Raw genomic sequence first — 23,282 nt, 5'->3', positions numbered from 1 at the left:
AAATCAATTAAGCATATAATTAACACCTAATTCACAATTAGTTCACATAACACACATAAATAAATAATTAAAGAAAAATGGTCGTTACATGTGGTCCAATGGTCAGCACTCCATGTCATTGTCTTCAAGCTCCAGACTTGCGAAATTACCTACGGAAATTGTTGCAATACTTCCTGCAGATTTTGTTGCAATTCACCACGGCCATGGCTGCAAAACTCAAACTCAAAAATTACACGTAATATGTAATAAATTATATCTGAACGTAAATATAATTTTTTAAAAATTGAAAATAAATATATTTCAATATTTATTAATAATAAATTCAATGTATTGTTTTTATAAATTGTAATATTGTATTTTAATAATAATTATTAAATATTAAAATAATGAGTATATGATACTTTCAATTTGATTTATATTTTCAGTTTGTTATTATTTTATTATTTTCAGTTTTTAATATAATAAATACTAAAATAATGTTTGTTTGATAATTGTTTAGTTTTTAATTTCAATTTAATTATAATATATTATGTAAAATAACGTTTGAATTTTTTATATATATATATATATATATATATATATATATATATATATATATATATATATATATATTAACGTATCCATTTTGGAATAAATAGTACACATGTAAAATAATAAATAATACTCATGTATAATAAAAATTGTGTAAAATCAATTTGTAAAATAAATAGTAATTATGTAATATATACATTTTGATGTAAGCTAGTAAAAAAAAAGCAAATGGTCTAGTGGTAAGGGTTTCTACTATCAACCTAAAGGTCATGGGTTCATCAATTTTATTGACCAAATCCAACAAAGGAGAAAACAAGAGAATCTACAAATTACAGGGATGAAATCTGTGTTTTTTTTACATATGACAATGGCAAAATAACGTTTAACCCAAAAATCTTACATGCTAGTCTTTCAAGACCAATAATCACGCTACAGTCAACCTAAAGCATGCGATGCAATCCTAAAACTCTTTCATGATTTAATAGATAATAGAGGAGAAAAAAATCTCAATTTGAGATTCTGATAGTTTTAAAAATTTTAGACGGGTCAAAGCCAACAAAGGAGAAAACAAGAGAATCTACAAATTACAGGGATGAAATCTGTGTTTTTTTTACATATGACAATGGCAAAATAACGTTTAACCCAAAAATCTTACATGCTAGTCTTTCAAGACCAATAATCACGCTACAGTCAACCTAAAGCATGCGATGCAATCCTAAAACTCTTTCATGATTTAATAGATAATAGAGGAGAAAAAAATCTCAATTTGAGATTCTGATAGTTTTAAAAATTTTAGACGGGTCAAAGCTTATTTTTGTTTTCTTAATTAATTTGGGAAATATATCAAATTATATTTTATGATACTTATTACGAATTTCATTCTAATCTAAGACTTGTTAAAGGTATGAATTATGTTGATTTTGAAGAAGGATGATTGTCAAAGGCTTGGCGACTTTTGGCCTGTTTCTTTCTTTGGTTGGTTTGACAGTTTCTTTTTTTTACCCATATATATTTTTAGGGATCTACAGTGAAAAACTCCAAAATACCCTTATATTTCGAATGTGTATATTCAAACACATTTTTCTGAAAAAAAAAGGTGGTTTCGAATGTGCACATCCGAAAACACCTTATTTTTTAGAAAAAAAGTGTCTTCGGATATGCAAACAACTTTTTTTTTTTAGGAAAGAGGTGTCTTCGAAGATGCACATATGAAATAACTCAAATTTTGGTCTTGGAATTTTTCAGATATGCATATCCGAAAAAACTCTATTTGTTAAAAAAAATTAAAATCAAGATGAATCAATATAATTAACTGTATTAATCAAAAAATATTATTAAATATAAACCATTATAATCAAGATATAATAATAATATTCGCCTAATAAATATTTAAATCAACATATTATTTTTATATAAAATTAGTTTTAAAAAATTATTATAAAATTAAAATTTATAATTAATTAAAGAAAAATATTGAGAAAATAAATTATTTGATTCTTCTAGATTTAATATAATATACACTATCTTTGTAAAATTTAATATAAAATATTTTACTTTTCAAAAAGAAAAATTTGCATTAAAAACAACAATTTTTAAATTTGACCCGCGGTTAAAGAAATTATTTCTAAATACAATTTTCTATTTATTTTCTCATTAAATATCCTAAAGCAAGTAATTAATCTCTGAACTTTTAAATAGAAATCATTTAATTAAAACAGATAAAGATAGTTTATATTATGACAACAACTTTAAATAATAATTAAAACGGACAAAATTAAAATTTATAAAGTTAATTAAAGAAAATATATAATTTAAGTAATAAATATTTAAAATAAAATCAAAAGAAATTTAGGATTTTGGTTAATTCGGATATGCATATCTGAATTAACCAATATCTCAAATTTCTCGATTTCTTTGGGATTTTTTCGGATATGCATATCCGAAAAACCTCTGACAATTTTTTTGGGTGTCTTCAGATATGCATATCCGAATTTACCAAAATCTCAAAAAAAATAGGAATATTTTCGAATATGCATATCCAAAGGGTATTTTGGGGTTTTATGGGTGTTTTCACCCTTGTGGGTGTATAAAGAAATTGCCTAAAGTTTTAGCATATATGTTGGTGAATTAACTTAAGAGCCCCGCTCTTTCTCCCATTAAGTGTCATCCCACACCATTATATAAAGTTTAGATTGTCTTTAGTGTTCGGAGATGCATCTTCAGATGTATTTATTTTAGTCATTTCTACAGACTAAATTGAAGAGACACCTCTATTATGTCAAAATTTAATTTGAAGATGCATTTCTGTATGCGTAAAAAATACGTCTGAAGATGCATATCCGTAAACACCATTTATTCAAATAGTTGTTGGTGGTCTGAAGATGCATCTCCGGACGCTTTTCTTGCATATCTCATGTCAGACCTTTCCATCTTCCTTCTTTATTTTCTAAAAAATTTTAAAACGGATCATTTGAGTTCCACAACATTCATGTTTCACATCCATTAATTCAAGCTTATATCATTTGAGTTCTTTCTCCACCTTTCCAGTATCTCAAATATTCAATCTTCTACTTCTCATCAATTTGATTTGGTAAGTTTTAAAAAATTCTATTTACTTTTATGTTTTGATTTGTAGTTAGTTTATTAAGCTACATTAGTTATTTTAGGTACATTAGATAGTAGTATAAATGAAATTGATAGGCTAGAAGTATACGCATTGAGGTTTTTTGGGACTGGTAGGGCAGAAAAGGGGTATCTGCCATGGGAGACAATCGTTGGTTTGTTTGGAGATACATCTCGGGATCGGACTCAGAAAAAAGTTGGTTGATTTTGTAGAATTTGTGAATTTCTCCTGACATGTTTATATATGTCTTTGTTTTTAACATAGGTGCAATGGCTGAAAATAACACTGGTCGAATTAGGCTCGGGCGTGTGTCCCAAACCGTTTTAGTACGACGTGAGAGGGTCGTAGCGAGGACCACGAGGCCACGAGTTGCTGATAACTTGTTTGATGGTGCATCTACTTTTCAACCCCGAGGTTTCCACTCGTCTGGTTCTCGTAGCCGACTCTCTCAAGGATATGATGCAGCAGAGCCTAAAGTTCATGAAGCCCATGAAGCCTCTAAATCCCCTTAAGCCCATGAGGAGTTACCAAAGAGGCCCATTAGAGGGTTACCAAAGAGGCCAATTTGACACCTCCTTACTTCATCTTTATGCAGACCATGCTGCTAGCCATGTTTTGCATGGTGAGGTATATTTTTTCTTTTGCAATACATGTGTTCTCAACTAATGGTTATATTTTCTTTTTACATGAGCGTGATTGTTTGAAATCGATTAACCACGACGGGAATATTTTAGAGTTGTTACGGCGCAATGGTGCTTGGTTCATTGATGTTATCCGTTATTCTGGTTTTGTTGGTTAATGTTATTCTGCTTACATGACCATAAACTATGGCATGCAGGAGGCTTTTATTGAGAGGTGGAATTCATATACGTCATATTTCCACCTACTTATAGGCGAAATAGCCATCACCTTGGATTACGTCTCATTCCTCCTACATCTTTCTATTAGGGGGAGATTACTGGATCACCAGAGGATCGGGCGAGAGGAAGTTGTTGACTTGATGGTCACCCATTTGGGTGTTAACCCAGTTGAGGCAGCACAGGAGGCACATGACATTAGATGTGCTCATGCTAGGTTTATTTTTTAAAAGCTTTATAAAAAACAACTACATTGGGCCCTGGATGTCGTAGGCGATGATATGCTAGTTGAGTACCATCATTGCGTATTGAAGTGTTACCTCTTGTTCCTGGTTACGTCCATTTTTATGGACAAAAATGCAACCTATGTCAATGTGGTCTACTATAAGTACTTCGTAGACCTGACTTCAATTCATGAGTGCACCTGGGGGGCTTCCTGTTTGGTCTTCCTATACTCTAAGCTAGGCGAGAGTTATCTTTTGAAGAGAAAGCATATGACAGAGAGCTGCAAGCTGCTTACGGTAATTTCTTGTTACTAATATTTTCATAATTCATTTGTTATACTTGTTATTAATATTTTATCCGAACCATTTTCAAGGATGGATCATCTCCCACTTCCCTCGCATCACCTGGTGGGAAGTTGAGCTTGCCTACGATGAGGACCGGCCACATGTAGCTGCATTTTTTCCGTACAAGAGGAATAGTATGGTAAAGCAATTTAGAGTCTCTCCTGATTGCATGGTATCAGATGATGTTTGCTTCTTCCCATACGAGGTTCACTGTCAGACACATCAGTTTGACGTCATTTCCTTATACTTTAGATGGCTTGCATGTGGGCCATCTCTTATGTATCCTTATCTTCCCGAGCGAGCGATGCACCAATTTGGCTACTTGTAAATTATTTTGAGACCTCCCTATGAATCCGCTTTTCCGACATCCACTACAGAGATGTTGATGTGATACTGGATGATTTCGAGAGTCATTGGGTACTATAGGAATATCGTCGGGGGGACATCTCTTTTTCCAGTGGGCTTATGTTGATAGCTATTTGACATGATTATATAGGGTGTCACACCCTATCGTGACACCAGAAGATCCTAGAAGACTACATAGGCCAACTAACCTAGAGGTATTTGAGGCTAAGGATGACCTCAACAATAGCGTGGCAGTGTTTGTCGGTATGTTGTGGAGATTAGTAGAACATGCATAGAGTCAGGACTCTTTGAGGTTGGCAATGCCCAGTTGGCCCTCGTGGAGAAAATTGTTGTTGAATTACGGAATACAATGGAGTACAGGCGGAGGAAGAGGCAGGGGTTAAACATATCCATTAGTTTATGTATGGTGTATTCTTTAGATGTTTGGATGTATTTTTTTGTATTCTTGGACACATTATGTATAGTGTTGGTTCTGTTTTGGAAGAAATTTTGGTAAAACATATTGTTAGGATTAGGATGTTCTGCGAGATTATAAAGCAGATGTCTTAACATCATTTTCTGAAATTGAACTGAGTATCAGTTTCTATTTTAGGCCTTTTAGAGTTTTTGTTTTTTAGGTGGTTGTTTGCCGTTTTGTTTGCTTAACCTCAAGAAGAATTTACTCGAGTTACTCCCACAATATTAGAGTAATTATGACCTGATTTCTTGGAGGTTTTATGGGTAGCTCTAGAACCCTATTTGGAGATTGGCCCAAGCCCATGTCTGCGCGCTACTGCTGCTCTATAAAATTCCGGCTAATCATAATTGTAATGTGTGGCTTTTGTTAAGGACTCTGTGTTTTGTGCTTATCTAGTACTAGGTTTTCGAGTCCTTTATTATGTTGCTTGTAATCCACTCTTGTATTGGGTTGATACTAGAGGTGGAGTGTTTTATCTGAGTTCCATATGTGCGCATTCATAAACCTGTAAGTGTTTAATGCTGGTTTAATCTCTGAAGTTGTTAAGTAAGGAGAATAGTGTCGTTCTCATAAGCTTTTAAGCATTGAGAATTGTGCGTTTTGGAAGAGTGTCTTCTACAGTTTATTGTTTTTTTTGTCACAGGGTGTTGTGAATGAGGGGATTTGAGGAGGACCTCATACCTAGGTGAGTCTTAGGTAGAAGTCATAGGAAGGGTAGTGATTAAGTGAGAAGTTTTAAACGGGGGAGTTTAGCTTTGAATTGATACTATTGCATATTGATTTCATCCCTGGCTTGGTAGCCCCCAGAGTAGGAAGGTTGTTCCGAAATGGGTAAACAATTTCTTATGTTTTTTTTAACTTTCTGTACTATTTTTATTACTGTTGCCATCTTGTTCCATAACTGTTATCAACAGATATTTGTGTCGTGACATCTCATTCGACATCACATATCTGATACCAGAATTTCAATTGATATCAGAGCAGGCATCCTGCTCTGCATCAGGGTGAGATCTAAGGAAGACACTTTCTGGTACTATGGAAAAGGAAGGAGGATTTAGGAATAGACCACCTGTTCTGGATGGAAGCAACTTGATTACTGGAAATCCCGTATGGTGGCCTTCTTGAAATCTTTAGACAACAAGGCTTGGAAGGCACTGTTGAAAGGCTGGAAACACCCTGTTGTTGTGGGAGCAGATATACAACCCACTAATGCGCTAAATCCTGAAGAAGACTGGAGTAAAGAAGAGGATTAACAAGCCCTTAGAAGTTCCAAAGCCTTGAATGCTAGATTTAATGGAATTGACAAAAACATCTTCAGATTAGTGCACACATGTGATGTAGCTAAAGATGTCTGGGAAATTCTTAAAACTTCCCACAAAGGAACATCCAAAGTGAAAATGTCCAGACTTCAGCTACGCACCACCAAATTTGAGAATCTAAGCATGAAGGAAGATGAAAGTATTCATGACTTTCATATGAATGTTCTTGAGATAGCAAATGCATCAATTTCCTTAGGAGAGAAGATTTCTGAAGATAAACTGGTGAGAAAGATGTTGAGATCTATTCCCAAGAGATTTGATATGAAGGTCACTGCCATAGAAGAAGCCCAAGACATCAACCAGTTAAAACTGGATGAACTTGTTGGATCTCTTCAGACTTTTGAACTAAGTATCAATGAAAGGTCTGAAAAGAAGAACAAAAGCATAGCCTTCGAAGCAAACTCTGATGATAAAGAGGAGGAATATAATCTAGGGACAAATAAAGAAATAACCAGTGCTATAGCTCAACTTGGAAGACAATTAACCAAGGTAATAAAGCACACTCAAGGGAAGGGTATACAGTGCCTTGTATATGAAGGGTTTAGACACAATAAAGCTGAGTGTCCCACGTATATTAAGAAACAGAAGAAGGGCCTTGTTGTGACTCGGTTCGAAGAGGACTCTGAGAGTGATCTTGTGAAGGAATCTACTAAGCTTGTAAAAGCCTTCACTGTAGAAGGGGGTCTAATGAAAAATCTAGTGATGAGGAACTAACCTATGATGAACTAGATACATCATATCGAGAACTGTATCTTAGAAGCACTGAACTCAACCAAAGGCAAAAAGGTTTCATAAACAACCTGAAGGCAAAAAAGAGAGAGCTCCTGCAAACCATCTCTGGATTGGGAGAAGAAGTAGTGTCTCTGAAATTCGAACTTGACAGAGCTCACAAGTCAGTCAGGATGTTGAATAATGAAGCTAACTCATTAGATAAAATCCTTAAAATGGGAAGAATGACAGGAGACATGAGTGGCTTAGGATTCAGAGAGATCAGGATGTATATTTCAGATCACTCTCGTCCTAAGTCAAGTCCTAAGATGACGAATCATAGGTTTCAACATCATGGCAAGAGTAGAGCTGCTCACACCAAGAACAAATTCCAACACTGGAGGTGTCATCACTGTGGGGGACTTGGACACATAAGACCTTTCTGCTTTAGGTTGCATGGTGTAACTCCGTGGGAGAACTGACTTTTTTTTAAATATTGTGGATAGCAAGAGTCGCCACCGACTTTTATTTTATCCAATTTGGAAAGGAAAAAAGAATAGGAAAGACCTTCTTTGAAAAAAGATTGAGTTTGGGGGTAGGTTATTGTCATACCCCAAAATTTGCCCATACTATTTCTCCTATTCAAATTCAAATCAAAGCATAAAGCTCAAAGACACTCTCTCCTAAACAAGGCTCAGATAACTAGGGTTTTATTGTTCTAAAGGAAAATCAATGAATCAATGGCTCTAAGGCATCCCATATGGCTCAAAATATCTCACATTACCTCTATGACAAGTATCAAGTCTCAGCTCAAAGGATCGGCCACTCAATTATTCAGAAGGTCAACAGTCGACTAGATCGACCTAAAAGTCAACTGTGGTCAAAGTAAAGTCAAAACTCCTGATTTTTTGTCAACATCTTTCCATTGAAGTATCATTCACCATTTGATCAAGAATTTATCATGTTTCATCAAGGAAAGATCAACAAAATCAACAGTTCAAAAAGTTTCTAAATTAGGGTTTGTATAGGAGAAAGTCAACTGAACTTTGACCAGCCATAACTCCTACATGGAACATCATATATTTCCCATCCAAAGCTCACTTTGAAGGAAATTGAATTCTCTACAACTTTGTCTCTCACATGCCAAGTCTAAAAATGCTTCATTTGAGAGATAAAATACTCAAAGAAAAAAAGCTTCCAAAGTGGCTTGTAAAGGACATCTTGAGGTTTCCAAAAAGTCCTAGAACTCCTCCATATCTTAAAAATTGAGGGAGATGTGCCATGTCGAAGTTGGACAATTTTAAGGAGAAAAATGTGAAATAAAAGGCTTCAAATTGAACTTTCTTTACAAAGAGGCCCAATATTTTATGGTCCAATCTTGTTCCCCAAGTCAATAAGAGCCTCCAAAACAAAATCTCACAATTATTTGATTTTTATTCTATTTTTATTGAATTTTTATTCATTTTAAAATACAATTCCAATCAATTAATTAGAGGAAAATATATAAGATGTGATTTATTTTTATTTCCAATCAATTTTAATCACCCAAATATCACATTTTTTATTCAAATTCGTTTTAATGGAAATTGGGAAGAAAAGATTGGATTTTGGCTAAGTTTAGAAGGTTTTGAAATCATATCCAAATCAACTTTCAAATCTTTGATTCAAGAGGATTTAGTTGAATTTTGTTAACCTAATGGCTTGTACTATAAGTATAATATACACTCACAAGGCTTAGGAGAGGTTTTTCTGCAGCCAAGAACCATAACACAAGTGAAAAATACCGTGAGAAAAATTGGAAGTGAAGATCAAGAATTCGGTTGATTCAGGTATTTTCAAGGTCTCCAACCAATTCACTGGTATTCTCTGAGTTATTTCAGATCCCCATCTTCGCTCGAGGCATCCAGAAATCAACAAGAACGTATTCACGGTTTGGCTTTTTTTTTCTTATATTCGATTTCGCACATTCATTCATTCTGAACATAATTGGATGGCATATTTGTATTCACAACGATATTGTCAATCTTTCTGGGTGGTTTAATTCACGTTTGAATGCAGAGATAACAGTCCGCCATTATTAGGTTTCAAGAATTGTGTTTTAGGGCTTTGATCCACAAGCAAAATTGGCCAAAATAATTGACACCATCAGACTCACACAAGGATTTATAATCGGTCCATGGTTTTAGTTTTAATTTTTGCCTCGATTCATGAGTTTTGAAGTGTGTAGGAGCTATGGCCATGGAAGTCGTCTGTAGCTACAAGTCTTGGTCTAAAACGACGGACACGCGAGGAAGACGACCTCGTGGCGTCGTGTGATTGGTGCAAATCAAATCCTGGGGTTGGCGCGCGTTTGTTTTTAAATCACTATTGTCTTTTGTATATTTTGACTAATGCGCGCAGGTTTAACACGAAGCGTCGCTGGATGAGTTGGTGAAACGTTCAAGGATCACCATAAGGGGCGTGGATTCGATCCCCGTCCCAGGCATATTTTTTCAATAAATTAACCACACGGATCCCATGTATGCCAGCAACGACAGCCTACCATGCGCCTTCGGTTTATCTTAATAATTTTTTTTGTTATAACAAATTATGATTATTTATTTTATCGAAAGTTCGAGTTTTCACAATTTTATTATTATTTAAAATTCGATATTATTTTCAAATAAACCTTTTTATCAATTAAACAATTAGGGTTACATCCAATAATTATTTAGTTGATGTATTGAGTCGAACTCTCGATTTTTCTCCATAACTTCGGTATCATTTCAATTATTCACTAGGGATAATTTGTGCCCTAACCAGGGTTTACGACGATCATTCCCTACATTGAAAAATATTTTTGTGCATTCCTTTTTCAGGATTACTTTCAGATACCTCCCGATCACGCGCCACGCCCTTCACAAAGCTAAGTCCTGATCTTTCTCTTATTCAAATGTTATTTTACCTTTTATTTTTTAGGGTTGGATCCCCATTGTCTATGAATTCCTTCTACACTCACTGCCTGTCATTTTCTGTCAATTCTCAGATGATCAGAGTCAATGCCCGAGGCTTCCTCCGACCGCCAACCACATCCGATCAAATCAAAAGCTAAGTTCAATTTTATTTCTATTTTAATTCTATTTTATTTTGCATTCTCTATCAAATTAGGGTTAACTCTAATTATCATTTGAATTGATAATACACTCACTATTTCTTCTGTTTATTTTCCTTTTCCAATTTTTCAGGGTTTGTCAATCGCCAAAGCTCAATCGTCGGTAACCCTAAATCTTAACTTTATTATTTATTCTGTTTTAATTATTACTTGTGTCAAACCCGCTGGATTCTTACTCCCCTCCCCATATTCTTATGTATCTGCTTCTAGTTTGTATTGATTGGCCTTAAAGGCACTTAAACTGTATAATATTAATTGTTGTGGTTAGTAATCTTAGGGAGTGCAAGCCTTGAACTGAATTAGAATAACTAATTATAAGATAAATAACTGAATTTAATCACGTGATTGTTGCACCCACGCACACTTTTGGGGTAACTCCTCTTGTTGCCTTGTTGCCTTGTTGCCTGTTGCCTGCTGCCTGTTGCTTTGTGTTTTTTGCAGAATAGCCATGTCCCTCGAATACGAGGATACCTCAGCCATGTTGCCTCGATTAAGATCATAAGTCCCTAATGATGTTGCCTTCGATACACTAATATGATCTCGTCCCTCGGAAGTTGCCTACAAAAAGGCTAAGGTATCCTCTGGTTGCCTACGAAAGGCTATTCTGATCATTCCCTTAGACTACCTGCCTCTCTATGGCATGGGATAGTCTTATGGCGAATAATATTGCGACGACCCTTCAACCTCCAAATGAAAGGCTTTCTGCCCTCTTATGGCATGGATAGACCCTTTCACCCTGAAAGGCTAAAAGAACTGATTTTCTACATTAGTAAGGTAATTGCCCCTAATTGCCTTGCTCTGGCTAAAAAACATTTTCATATTCACTTCTTCTACATTTTTGAACGAAAAAGAGCAAAGCAATTAAGAGCCCATGGAAAACATGGATGCAAAGGGTGCCTTACACCTTCCCTTTGCATAATTACCCCCCGAACTCAGTTTTTATTTAAGAGGTTTTTTCTGTTCTTTTAGCCTTTCTGATTTAATTTGGAAAAATAAAAGTCGGTGGCGACTCTTGCTTAACCGCGACATTTCGATAAAAAGTCAGTTCGCCGTATTACAGTTATACAAAGGGAAGGTGTAAGCACCTTTGTATCCATGGTTATCCACGGGCTCTTAGTTGCTTAGCTCACTTTTGTTCTTTAAACTTTTCAGTTTGAGAAGACTATCCATACCATAAGAGGGTAGGTAGTTTTTTCATTGGATGTAAAGGGTCATCGAGAAAGTATCGTTCGCCGTAAAATTGTCCCTACCATATTGAGGGTAGGTAGTCTTTAGGGAAGGATAGAATAGTCATTAATCTTTTTTAGGCAGCAGGCGAGGACACCTTAGCAATGGGACAATCATCTTATTTCCGAGGCAACATCGAGGGACAAAAATGATGATTCCAATGTATTAAGGCAGCACTTACTTTAGGTATCCTCGGAATCGAGGGACTTGACTATTTTCACAAATTAAGGCAACTTGCAACAGGCAATAAGAAGGGTTACCCTAACGGAGTGTGTGTGGCACAATCATGTGGTTCAATTCGAATATTTATCTTTATAATTAGTTGTCTAATTCATTTTAACAAGGCTTGCACTTCCTAGGATTACTAACCACAGCAATTAATATCATACAGAAATTAAAGGCAGAAAATATAAGTTCCTACGCTATTACAATAAACACCTGTGGGCAGAAAAATAAAGGCGGAAAAGAAAACCTAAGCTATTACAGTAAAACCCTGAGGGTAACAAAAAATAAAGGAAGAAAGGTAGAAAACTTTTTACAAGGCTTTGGGGCAGATACATAATTTATAAATAATAGCAAGCAATAATGATGCGAATAATAAAATAAAATCCAAAATTATAAATAATAAGGCAGAATTAAAATAAAGGCACATGCGACAATCACAGAGTATGGGGTGAGAAGAGAATTCGCGAATAAAATATGAGTTTAAAAAAAAACAGGGTTAAAAGCCTTATGGCTAAAAAAACCTAAGGGCAAAACCTTAGCTTATGGCTAATGGGCAACATCTACCAATAATTACTAAGCCTAACTGTATAAAAGTAAAATGGCAAGGGAAAGTCAATTGACTAAATGAACCTAATTAATCTAAATGGTTAACCTAAATTTAGTTAAAGACCCTAATTATGTGACTTAATTTAATTAATTATTTAAGAAAATGTTAGCCTAAATTAAATTAATTACCTAATTATTTAGCCTAATTTAAATTAATGATCTAATTAAAAATGTTAACCTAAATTAAGTTTTATTAAAAAAATATTAATCCTAATTAATAAATTATTGTTATGAAGAAAATTAATTGGCTAATCTAAAATCCTAATCCTAATTTGTTTTATTGACTAATAACAAAAATAAAATAATAAAAAAAAAGTTAGTTGCTAAAGAAAATGAAATAGGGATTAAAAGAAAGAAAAGAAACCAAGGGCTGGATCTGGTGCGGTCATCCTTTGAGGGTGCACCATGGGCAAGTGTTTCCAGGTTCTTGGATCTGGAAGGGCGTTGATCCAACAGTAGGGATACGAGGACGCGTGATGGGGATGCACGCGTCGTGTGTTCTAGATCTGCAATCAAGGAAAATTAACAAAATTATATGCAAGAGGCAGGGCTCGAACCCGTGCCCTTGCATATAGGAATCTCAAGGACGCATCGCTTCTCCACGGGGCCAGTTGTCATTCGCTGTTAACAATACAATCACCACACAAAATATATGAAACCTAGTTAATTCAAAAATTCAAACGAAATCCCGCGCACATCATCTTCTTCTCCCTTTGAACCTAGCTTTTCCTGTGACCCAGCCACTGATTTGCTACGATTTCACCCGTAGCTAACCCCCCTACAAATACATAGCTCACAAAATACAACGAATAAATTCCAGATAAGAACATGGTTCGTCCAGAAATCATCTTCTAAACATGATGGTGCCATCGATTTGGGTTAATTTTGCCTCCATGGGAAAACCCCAATTTAGAGCTTCCAAAACCTAGCAATGGTGCATCCTTTAACCTGCATCGAAACTTAAATCCAACGACCCAGGTAGCTTGCAAACAAGATTCTAAATACATACATACATTCAAAAATGACTTATGATGCGTGTATGAACAAATGGGACATTGAAAATTTTAAGAACAAACCGTGATTATGTGGCTGCATTTTGACGTGTTCTGACTGACGTTGAAGATGGGGTTACACTTAGAAAGCACTGGAGAATTGATTTGGATGCTTGGCTTGGTCTGAATCGTACCAGAATTCGATCTCCCACCTCTCTTTTATTCACCGTTTCTTCAAGTTTGAATAGGGTTCTTTGGCAGCCAAAATCCGTCCTAATGGCTTGAACATGTTATGGTTATATAGCAAAATCAATTAGGTTAACATTTTTAGAAGAATTTTGATTGATTCTTGTGATTGGAATTTGATTGGGACATGATTGAATTTGGTTATCAAATCTTCCTAAATTGGTCCAATTCCAATTTCCAAACTTTTTCTCCATGTTTTAACTGATTCTAAGATGGATTTGAATTGATTGAAATCAAATATATGACCTTAAATTACTAATTTATGATTTATTTGATTTAATTTGTATTTAAATAAATAAATCCAATATTAAATAAAATAAAAATCACAAAATAGATAGGAAGGGGTTTATGGGCTTCCCATGAAGTCATGGACATATTTAGAATCCACATGATAGGCCCATTAGTCAAAAATATAAAAATTCTCCATTTCACCTTAAGTGTATTTTCTCAAAATCGGCCAACTCGTGCAAGCCATAACTCCTTCAATTTTTATCATATGGAGATGATCTAGGACTTTTTGGAAAGATCAATATGTCCTCTACAATCCAATTTGGAAGCTTTTTTCCATTTGAAGATTTTATCCTGATGATATGGCTCTTGACAAAAAATAGCTTTTTTGCGAGCTTCTTGAAGGACCTATAATGTTTTGACTTATATATCTTATGCGGAAGCATTTATTGACCTTGGGCCCAACATCAAAGTTGTAGAGAATTGAATTTCCTTAAGAATGAACTTTGGTTGGGGAATTTATGATGAAGCACGTGGAAGATATGATCAGTCAAAGTTCAGTTGACTTTTAAGTAAAAAAAACCCTAATTTAGAAACCTGTCCTTTTGATGATTTCTGAGCTCTCCTTGATGAATCATGATCAACCTTTGATCAAATAATGAATCTAACATTAAAATGTTGATGTTGACCAAAAATCAGGAGTTTTGACTGTACTTTGACCACAGTTGACTTCTAGGTCAAACTAGTCGACTGTTGATCATTTGAGCAGTTGAATGAGCAATCTTATAAATCAGGGCTTGAAACTTGATGTAGGGATTCTTTGAATCATATGAGAGGCCATGGGGTCATTTGAAGCATCAGAAGTTGATTTTACTTGGAGAGAAGCAAAACCCTAGTTGTGGGTTGATTTGCTTAGGAGAGAGATAAACATGCTTATTTCTTAGTGCTTGAGCAAAAATATTTTGAAATATGATGGGCAAATTTTGGGGTATGACACATGGTTTTCCAAAGCATGTCCCTTACCTTAAGAATGTTGTTACTAGCCTTATGGCGCATACATCAGTTAGGAAATTGGCTAAGGATAAATGGTACTTTGACAGTGGATGTTCAAAGGCATATGACACATGCCAAAAATCTGTTAGTAGATATTAAACCATACTCCTCCAGTCATGTGACCTTTGGAGACTGCACTAAAGGTGAAATCAAAGGAACTGGAAGACTGGAGTGCTCAGGAGTTCCAAATCTTAATGATGTGCTGCTTGTGAAAGGATTGTCGACCAATCTAATAAGCATAAGTCAGCTGTGTGATCAAGAACTCAGAGTTAACTTCACCAAATTTGAGTGTCTTTTCATTAATAAGAAGAATGAAGTAGTTATGAAAGGAGTCAGGTCTAAGGATAACTGTTATGTGTGGGCTCCTCGAAAACTAAGCTACCCTTCCACATGTAAAAAGATTCAAAATGAGGGAAAGCTTATAATTCCTAAAAAGAATGCAAATGATGCGGTACTTGGTGGAATGTTGTATAAAATGTTTTAACATTGTGTTAAACGAGTAGAGTCAGGTGTTGGGGTGAGTCCCATTGATAAGCTGACCATTCCTCATGATCTACATGGCAAGCAGATAGAAGACTCTATACTTTTACCACAGAGTAAATATGGTAAAAATATAACCAAGAAATGTGAGGTTCCAAAAAGGAAATTGGTGATTTGCGCTTATGAGAATTTATAGCAATTAATAGGGTGTGGGAAATCTATACAAATGTTTTTATGGTGGTCTTACCAAAAGCAATTAATTCAAAATCACTCAATATATTTTCCCGCACACCACAATATTTCTATTTTTCGTTTCTACAACCCGCTCATCTTCCCTCTCAAAAAAGAAACCCTGTTTCATCTCTTTATCGCTAATCACAAGAACTTCAAGATGTCTCAACATTCTACAACATCTTCCTCTGAAACTTCTACTTGTGAAGAAACGATGTATGTTCTCTCCTATAGGGCTCAGTTGGTGAACATCTCGTTTGATAATGCGATTACTATTTTTCCTTTGACCACAGCCTACAACGCTGATTTGGGATTGAAGGAATTCCAAACCTTGCCTGCAACACGTTCTAAAGGACCATCTGCAGGTAATTATTCCAACCCTGTTCTTGATAAAATCAAAGAAGGAAGTAGATGTGTTGATAGGGTGATTAGACGTCTAGTCAATATGGTGCTGAGTGAAGATATTCTTGTGGCTGGGATCTCTTGACCCCTTTCGCAAATTGTTCCTCCCACAAATAATGATAAAGAAGAACAGACAACCGACACGTATAAAAGTGATTATTCTGATAACAATTTGCACAAACTTCTCTGTGCTAAAATCTACTGGAGCTCGAGGAGAAGGAAACTTGGAGGCATCATTTACTGGGGGATCCCGTCCTCCCAATCAGGCTGAATTGTGTAATAAAAAGGTCAATCCTATCGTTAATATTGTGGATTTATCCTCTGATGATGAACTCATCAAGAGTGTGGATTCCAGGACTGCAAAAAGGTTGCGGACTAGAAAATGTAAAGTTGTGGCTTACACGAATTCTCCCAAACCTAACAGGAAGCAGGTTGTGGTTAGGCCTGTAAAGTCTTTGAGCAAAGTGAATGTTGCCCCCAAGAAGAGAAAGATTAGGAAAGATACTGAATCTGATGATAATGTTGGTGATGCTCAAGACATCACACATGTAAAGAAAACTGTATCCAAGCAGTCATCTGTGAAAGTTCCAGACGCTCTCATGGATAACATCTCCTTTCATTCTGTTGACAGTGTAGACAGATGGAGATTTGTGTATCAAAGAAGGATTGCCCTGAAGAGAGAACTGTGTCAGGATGCTCTTAAAATCAAGGAGATTATGGACCTAATTTCTGCTGTTGGGCTCATTAAAACTAAAGCTGATTTTGCTAAATGCTATGAGAGTATGGTTAAGGAATTTGTTGTGAACATTCTCGTGGACTGTGCTATCCCTGGAAGCCATAATTTTAGGAAAGTCTATGTAAGAGGTAAACGTGTTCACTTCTCCCCTGCGGTGATCAACAAGTATTTGGGAAGAAGTGAGGACGATGGATGTGACCTGGAGGTGACTGATAATCAAGTCTGTAGAGAGATCATTGTAAATCAAGTCACTACTTGGTCAATGAGAGGCAACATGTCTACTAGTCAACTCAGTGTGAAATATGCAATACTGCACAGGATTGGAGCTACCAAATGGATTCCCACCAATTATAATTCAACAGTGGCAGTTGGATTGGGGAAGTTTCTCTATATTTGGGTACCAAAAGTAGCTTCGACTATGGTACTTATATCTTTAATCAGACTGTGAGACATGCTGCAACCAATGCCACCAAGATGCCTATTTTGTTTCCTTCCCTGATCTGTGGTATTGTCCTCAACCAGCATCCTGGAATCTTGTAAAGCTGATAAGTGCCAAAATGTCGATATTTTGAGTATATATTTGTGGCACTTATCGATTCTATTCTTATGGTTTTTGTAATAAAATCCTAACTTTTGTGTAACTATGTGAATACTTGTTTTTTGATTCATTTTTATACCAATTAATAGTTTTCCATTCATTTTATAGGTATTCATGCATATTTGGAGCATTGAGTAATAAAGACAAAAGGCTAAGCTTTAAGAATGCAAAATTTACCAATTCATCAAAGAATAAGGCTCAAAATAAGGATGATAAAAATCATCAATTTGGTCACCATTTAGTCAATATTAGATAGAGCATTGAATAAGCTTTCCAACGCTTCGAACCGGACACAAATCGGAGTTACGGTTCTCGAGTTATGGCGAAGACAAAATCTATTTTTTTTTCATGACAGCAGAGTCCGTTAAGCTGATCTCTGTGCCGCTAAGCGAGCTGAAGATTTTCAGACTTGTTAAAATGGGAAAAAAATCACATATTTAGGTCATGGGTTGGGTATTTTTGAGTCCCAACACCATCAACTTCATTCTTAAAGTAGGATTAGCTTAGAAGACAACACCAAGTCATGCACTTGGAAGATCGGAGGTGGATTTCTCATCAACCGGAGCTGACAACCTGCGAGATGTTTGGTTTATCTCTTCTTTTCTCTGTGTATTTCTTTGTGTTGGGTTTGTTTGTATAGTTACTCGAATCTTATGTATATTTACCGATTAGAATGTTATATTTAACTTGTTTTATAAATCTGTGTTGATGTTATCCTGGATTTTTGCTCTGTGCTAGGGATTTAGGTTCTTTAGAGATAAACTTCTTAAATCTTTATCTAGGATGATAATTTGTTGGTTCTAAACTCTAGAGATAGATTTAGAGCTAGAATTCACTGTTTGTATCTATACGTAACGCTTTCGTGTTTGAGCGGCGCACGAGAGATCGCCGACGTGAGAATACGGATGGACGCTTATGTGAGAGATATGTGATAACATAGATGAGTATCGTAGGTTGAGTATAATGGGTCGGTAAGTTTACGTTTGTGAAGAGTGAATATATTCGCATGCCTGATAAGTTATTTCTCTTCTAAGAATGTGTCTATTCTTTTTCTGTCCATATCTTTGTTTACTTTTCGTTCAATCAAACCCGAGCTCGAAATCGTAGAAACTATTGAATGGCATCTCTCCATCTCTGAGGACGATAATTCCCTGATCAATATTTCCAAATCTTTTGTTGCTTGCCACTATGCCTGCTTCAACAAAATGGCTCAGTTTCCGGGGATGGTTGTGAATTACATCACAATAGTTTCCGTGTTTTTGAGGTTTGTATATATTGTATATATATTACTTATACATGTTTACTTGTTCATGTTCACCATATAGGTTTACTTATATATGTTACATACAAGTATACTTTTGTTGGTGAATGTTGGTGAAACATGTTGAGATCAGACCAGCTCGTTATTTAAAATCTTAACTTTTCAACTTGTGCATCCAACATTCACCAACTTTCTCTTTGTGTATGTTAATAGTTATATGTGTTTCATGTTTGTACATATGTGTTTGTTCATGTACATATTTGTATACTTGTGTTTTCCTTTATGTTCATTTAATCATTGTATATATTTGTACCCGTAACGTTTGTTGTGTGGTTGGTTAGAACACTTTCTTTAGGTTTGTGCGGTGAGACGTCCCCATGGCATGACGAGAGGAGGCTACTTTCCAAACACCGAAAAAATAAAGGTGTCGAGCTAACGACGTAAATGGTTGTAAATATTGTTTATATTTCTGTTTATGAGGAATTTAGGTGAAGTGGTGAGTGATTAGAACAGCTGGTGCAGTTCTGATTTTTCTGAGTTTTGTTGTGTCCGCTAAGCGGAGCAGAGCTCACTAAGTGAGCATAGCAGAATTTTGTTTTCCTGCTTTGTACCAGTGGGGTTCCTATTCCACTTGGTTCACTTCTTTTTCCCACTTTCACCAAGGCTAGTTAGTAATATATATTAGTTTTGTTTTTCTAATTCTTTTGTTGGTTGTTTGTATTCAAATTTTGTTCGGTAATTCGAAGATTTTTTAGGTGATTTGCTAAAGCTTGAGTGTTTCAACTTGCATATGTATGGTAGGATATTGTTTTTGAAGTTGTATCATTCGAGGTACTCGTTTATCACTTTCTATAGCATAACATGTTTAGGAAACTTTTCATTTGTACAATTACCACGTCATTCATTCTTTTGCATTACTTGCTTGTTGATTGACTCACTTTAGTTCCCAAACCATAAATGTGAGGAAGCTTTCCATTGTTCATATATGCTGGAGGCCACAATCTTTGTTTTAACTGAATTTTATTATGCTTAATCTTTTGTTTATGTTGATTTTATGAAAGCATGAAAAGGATCAAGACATTTTGTTTCATTTTGAGCACAACCACCATAACCAAATAGTCAATTCACCTTGTGAGTGTGTGAGCATTTGTTAACCTCTTTGAGCTTTTTGTCAATGTCCATGTTGTTTATGCTAAATGCTTATCTTTGAGTGTTTAGTTCTCATTTTTGCATGGATAATTGATTCTTTGTTTTCTTGAACCCTCAACCATAATTTTTGGTATGAATTTTTACCTTGCCTTAGAAAGTAGGGAGTATTTACATGATGATGTGGTTGAATTCAAGTTGGGGAGAAAAATGATTATGTACTTATTTGGTTATTGCTATGAGGTTGAACAGAAAAGGAAAAGAAAAGAAGAAGAAAAAAGTGAAAAGAAAAGAAAAGAAAAACAAAGAAAAAAGTGAAAAAGTTTTGGAAAAAAACAAAAAGAAAAGAGAAGTGAACAATTGTGCTAATACGTATTGTGATTGGTTTGAGAAACTTGTGGTTAAGGAATAAGTTTGATCGGAATTGTGTTGTTTGAATCTTTGGTGGATTTATCACTCCCTTATGTTTAGGAAAGTTTTTGTTTCGATTAGCCTTAGGACCTCCCTTGTTTGTTAACCAAGCCACATTATAACCTTGAAAAGCCCTTGTGATTCTTGCTTTTATATCTTCAATGTGATTTTTGGATGAATGCATAATTTAGTCTTTTGTTTGCAAGATTGTTGGATTAGTGTTAAAAGTCCTCACCTTTGTGTTCTTCATCCATTGATGAATTTTTGCTAGGAGTGATTCATGATGTGAGCTTGTATTGGGTTAGAATGTTTTGTGTGATTTTTATGCTTAGGATTTGTTTCGTTTACATGTTATCGTTGTAGGATAGTGGTAGGTATTTACTTTATTTATACGTTTTTGTATTGAGCCATACATTTGTTTTTGGTTTTCAAAACTTGTTGATTCACAATTCTTTGGTTTATTACTTTTGATTCTTTGATTTATTTGACAATTTTTTAGGATAAACAAAGTTTCAAGTTGGGGAGAGTTTGATAAGTGCCAAAATGTCGATATTTTGAGTATATATTTGTGGCACTTATCGATTCTATTCTTATGGTTTTTGTAATAAAATCCTAACTTTTGTGTAACTATGTGAATACTTGTGTTTTTGATTCATTTTTGTACCAATTAATAGTTTTCCATTCATTTTATAGGTATTCATGCATATTTGGAGCATTGAGTAATAAAGACCAAAGGCTAAGCTTCAAGAATACAAATTTTACCAATTCATCAAAGAATAAGGCTCAAAATAAGGATGATAAAAATCATCAATTTGGTTACCATTTAGTCATTATTAGATAGAGCATTGAATAAGCTTTCCAACGCTTCGAATTGGACACAAATCGGAGTTACGGTTCTCGAGTTATGGCGAAGACAAAATCTGTTTTTTTTCATGACAGCAGAGTCCACTAAGCGGATCTCTGTGCCGCTAAGCGAGCTGAAGATCGGAGGTGGATTTCTCATCAACCTGAGCTGACAACCTGCGAGATGTTTGGTTTATCTCTTCTATTCTCTGTGTATTTATTTGTGTTGGGCTTGTTTGTATAGTTACTCGAATCTTATGTATATTTACCGATTAGAATGTTATATTTAACTTGCTTTATAAATTTGTGTTGATGTTATCCTAGATTTTTGCTCTGTGCTGGGGATTTGGGTTGCTTTAGAGATAAACTTCTTAAATCTTTATCTAGGATAATAATCTGTTGGTTCTAAACTCTAAAGATAGATTTAGAGCTAGCATTCACTGTTTGTATCTATACGCAACGCTTTCATGTTTGAGCGGCGCGCGAGAGATCGCTGACGCGAGAATACGGATGTTCTCGCAACTTCGCGTTAAAGATAACCTTAGTTGTGAGATGATCTCCTTTGTGCTCTAGAGATGGACGCTTATGTGAGAGATATGTGATAACATAGATGAGTATCATAGGTTGAGTATAATGGGTCGGTAAGTTTACGTTTGTGAAGAGTGAATATATTCGCATGCCTGATAAGTTATTTCTCTTCTAAGAATGTGTCTATTCTTTTTCTGTCCATATCTTTGTTTACTTTTCATTCATTCAAACCCGAGCTCAAAACCGTAGAAACTGTTGAATGGCATCTTTCCATCTCAGAGGACGATAATTTCCGGATCAATATTTCCAAATTTTTTGTTGCTTGCCGCTATGCCTGCTTCAACAAAAGCACGGATGTGGCTTGTAAGAGAGAGTCTGCCGTGAAAGATTATTTGCAGGAAAACATGTTGCGGATATTGTCCTGGCATTTGCTGAGAAGAAACTGTCTACCAAAACTGATGTTGTTCTAGCTTTGAAGGAGACCTACAAAGACTTGTCTGAGATCATTGCTACCAGTAACAAAAGGAAGCTTTACATTGAACAATTAATCAAGAGTCTTAAATAGCCTGCCGGGACTGGGATCGGTAATGCAACTGAAGGAGCTCCTGGTGCACAGGAATCTGATGACCGTGCAGAGGGTCGGACCTCTGAGAAAACTGCTACTGAAGATGATAGTGCTTCTGGTTCTGGTTCTGGTTCTAATGAGGAAGATTGAGGACTTTCATTTTGGTTCTGTCTTATGGTTGCTTCAGAACTTTCTTTTTGGCACCTCAGTGTGCTTGGTCTGTACTAATTCTTGTTATGTTGATTGATCCATATATTTCCCTACGCTTATATTAGTGTTATATATTTGACATATTATGGGTAAAAAGGTGGAGAGAGTAGAAAGCTCAATAGTAGTAACTTTATTTTGTTTTCTACCCTCTAAGGTTTATGGCGTGGTTGAGGGGGAGGATTAATTTTTTTTGTGCTGTTGCTCTGATGTGTGTTAGTCTGCTAATAATGTTTTAGCAAAAATTTACCAAAGAGGGAGTTTGTTGGTTCTGTGTTGGCAACAATTTTGGTAAAACATATTGTTAAGATTAGGATGTTCTGCGAGATGTCAAAGCAGATATCTTAACATCATTTTCTGAAATTGAACAGAGTATTAGTTTCTATTTTAGGCCTTTTAGGGTTTTTTGTTTTTCAAGTGGTTATTTCCCGTTTTGTTTGCTTAATCTCAAGAAGAATTTACTCGAGCTACTCAAACAATATTAGAGTAATTATGACCTAATTTCTTGGAGATTTTATGGGTAGCTCTAGAACCCTATTTGGAGATTGGCCCAAAGCCCATGTCTGTGCGATGCTGCTGTTCTATAAAAGTCCAACTAATCCTAATTGTAATGTGTGGCTTTTGTTAAGGACTTTGTGTTTTGTGCTTACCTAGTACTAGGTTGCGAGTCCTTTATTGTGTTGCTTGTAATCCACTATTGTATTGGGTTGATACTA

General features: G+C 35.3%; 1 protein-coding gene across 1 annotated transcript; it reads left to right on the top strand.

Moving 5' to 3' along the window:
* The first annotated feature begins 16,387 nt into the window (after nt 1–16,387).
* LOC131655731 (uncharacterized) lies at nt 16,388–22,509 on the top strand. Its single transcript, XM_058925548.1, has 2 exons — nt 16,388–17,428; nt 22,360–22,509. The coding sequence occupies exons 1-2, from the start codon at nt 16,388–16,390 to the stop codon at nt 22,507–22,509; spliced, it is 1,191 nt and encodes a 396-aa protein (XP_058781531.1).
* Nucleotides 22,510–23,282: the final 773 nt, after the last annotated feature.

This window comes from Vicia villosa, linkage group LG1 (genome assembly GCF_029867415.1).
Source record: "Vicia villosa cultivar HV-30 ecotype Madison, WI linkage group LG1, Vvil1.0, whole genome shotgun sequence".
In the NCBI taxonomy this organism is placed as follows: domain Eukaryota; kingdom Viridiplantae; phylum Streptophyta; class Magnoliopsida; order Fabales; family Fabaceae; genus Vicia; species Vicia villosa.
The sequence above is the reverse complement of the archived record's forward strand: the minus strand, read 5'-3'. Positions and strand labels throughout refer to the sequence as shown.

What these genes read in the sequence shown, in the direction of transcription:
- LOC131655731 (XM_058925548.1), top strand. Translation starts at nt 16,388, where the DNA reads ATGATAAAGAAGAACAGACAACCGACACGTATAAAAGTGATTATTCTG. An exon ending in CAAAAGTAGCTTCGACTATG is followed by an intron (nt 17,429 to 22,359) that starts GTACTTATATCT and finishes AGTCTTAAATAG; the next exon opens with CCTGCCGGGACTGGGATCGG.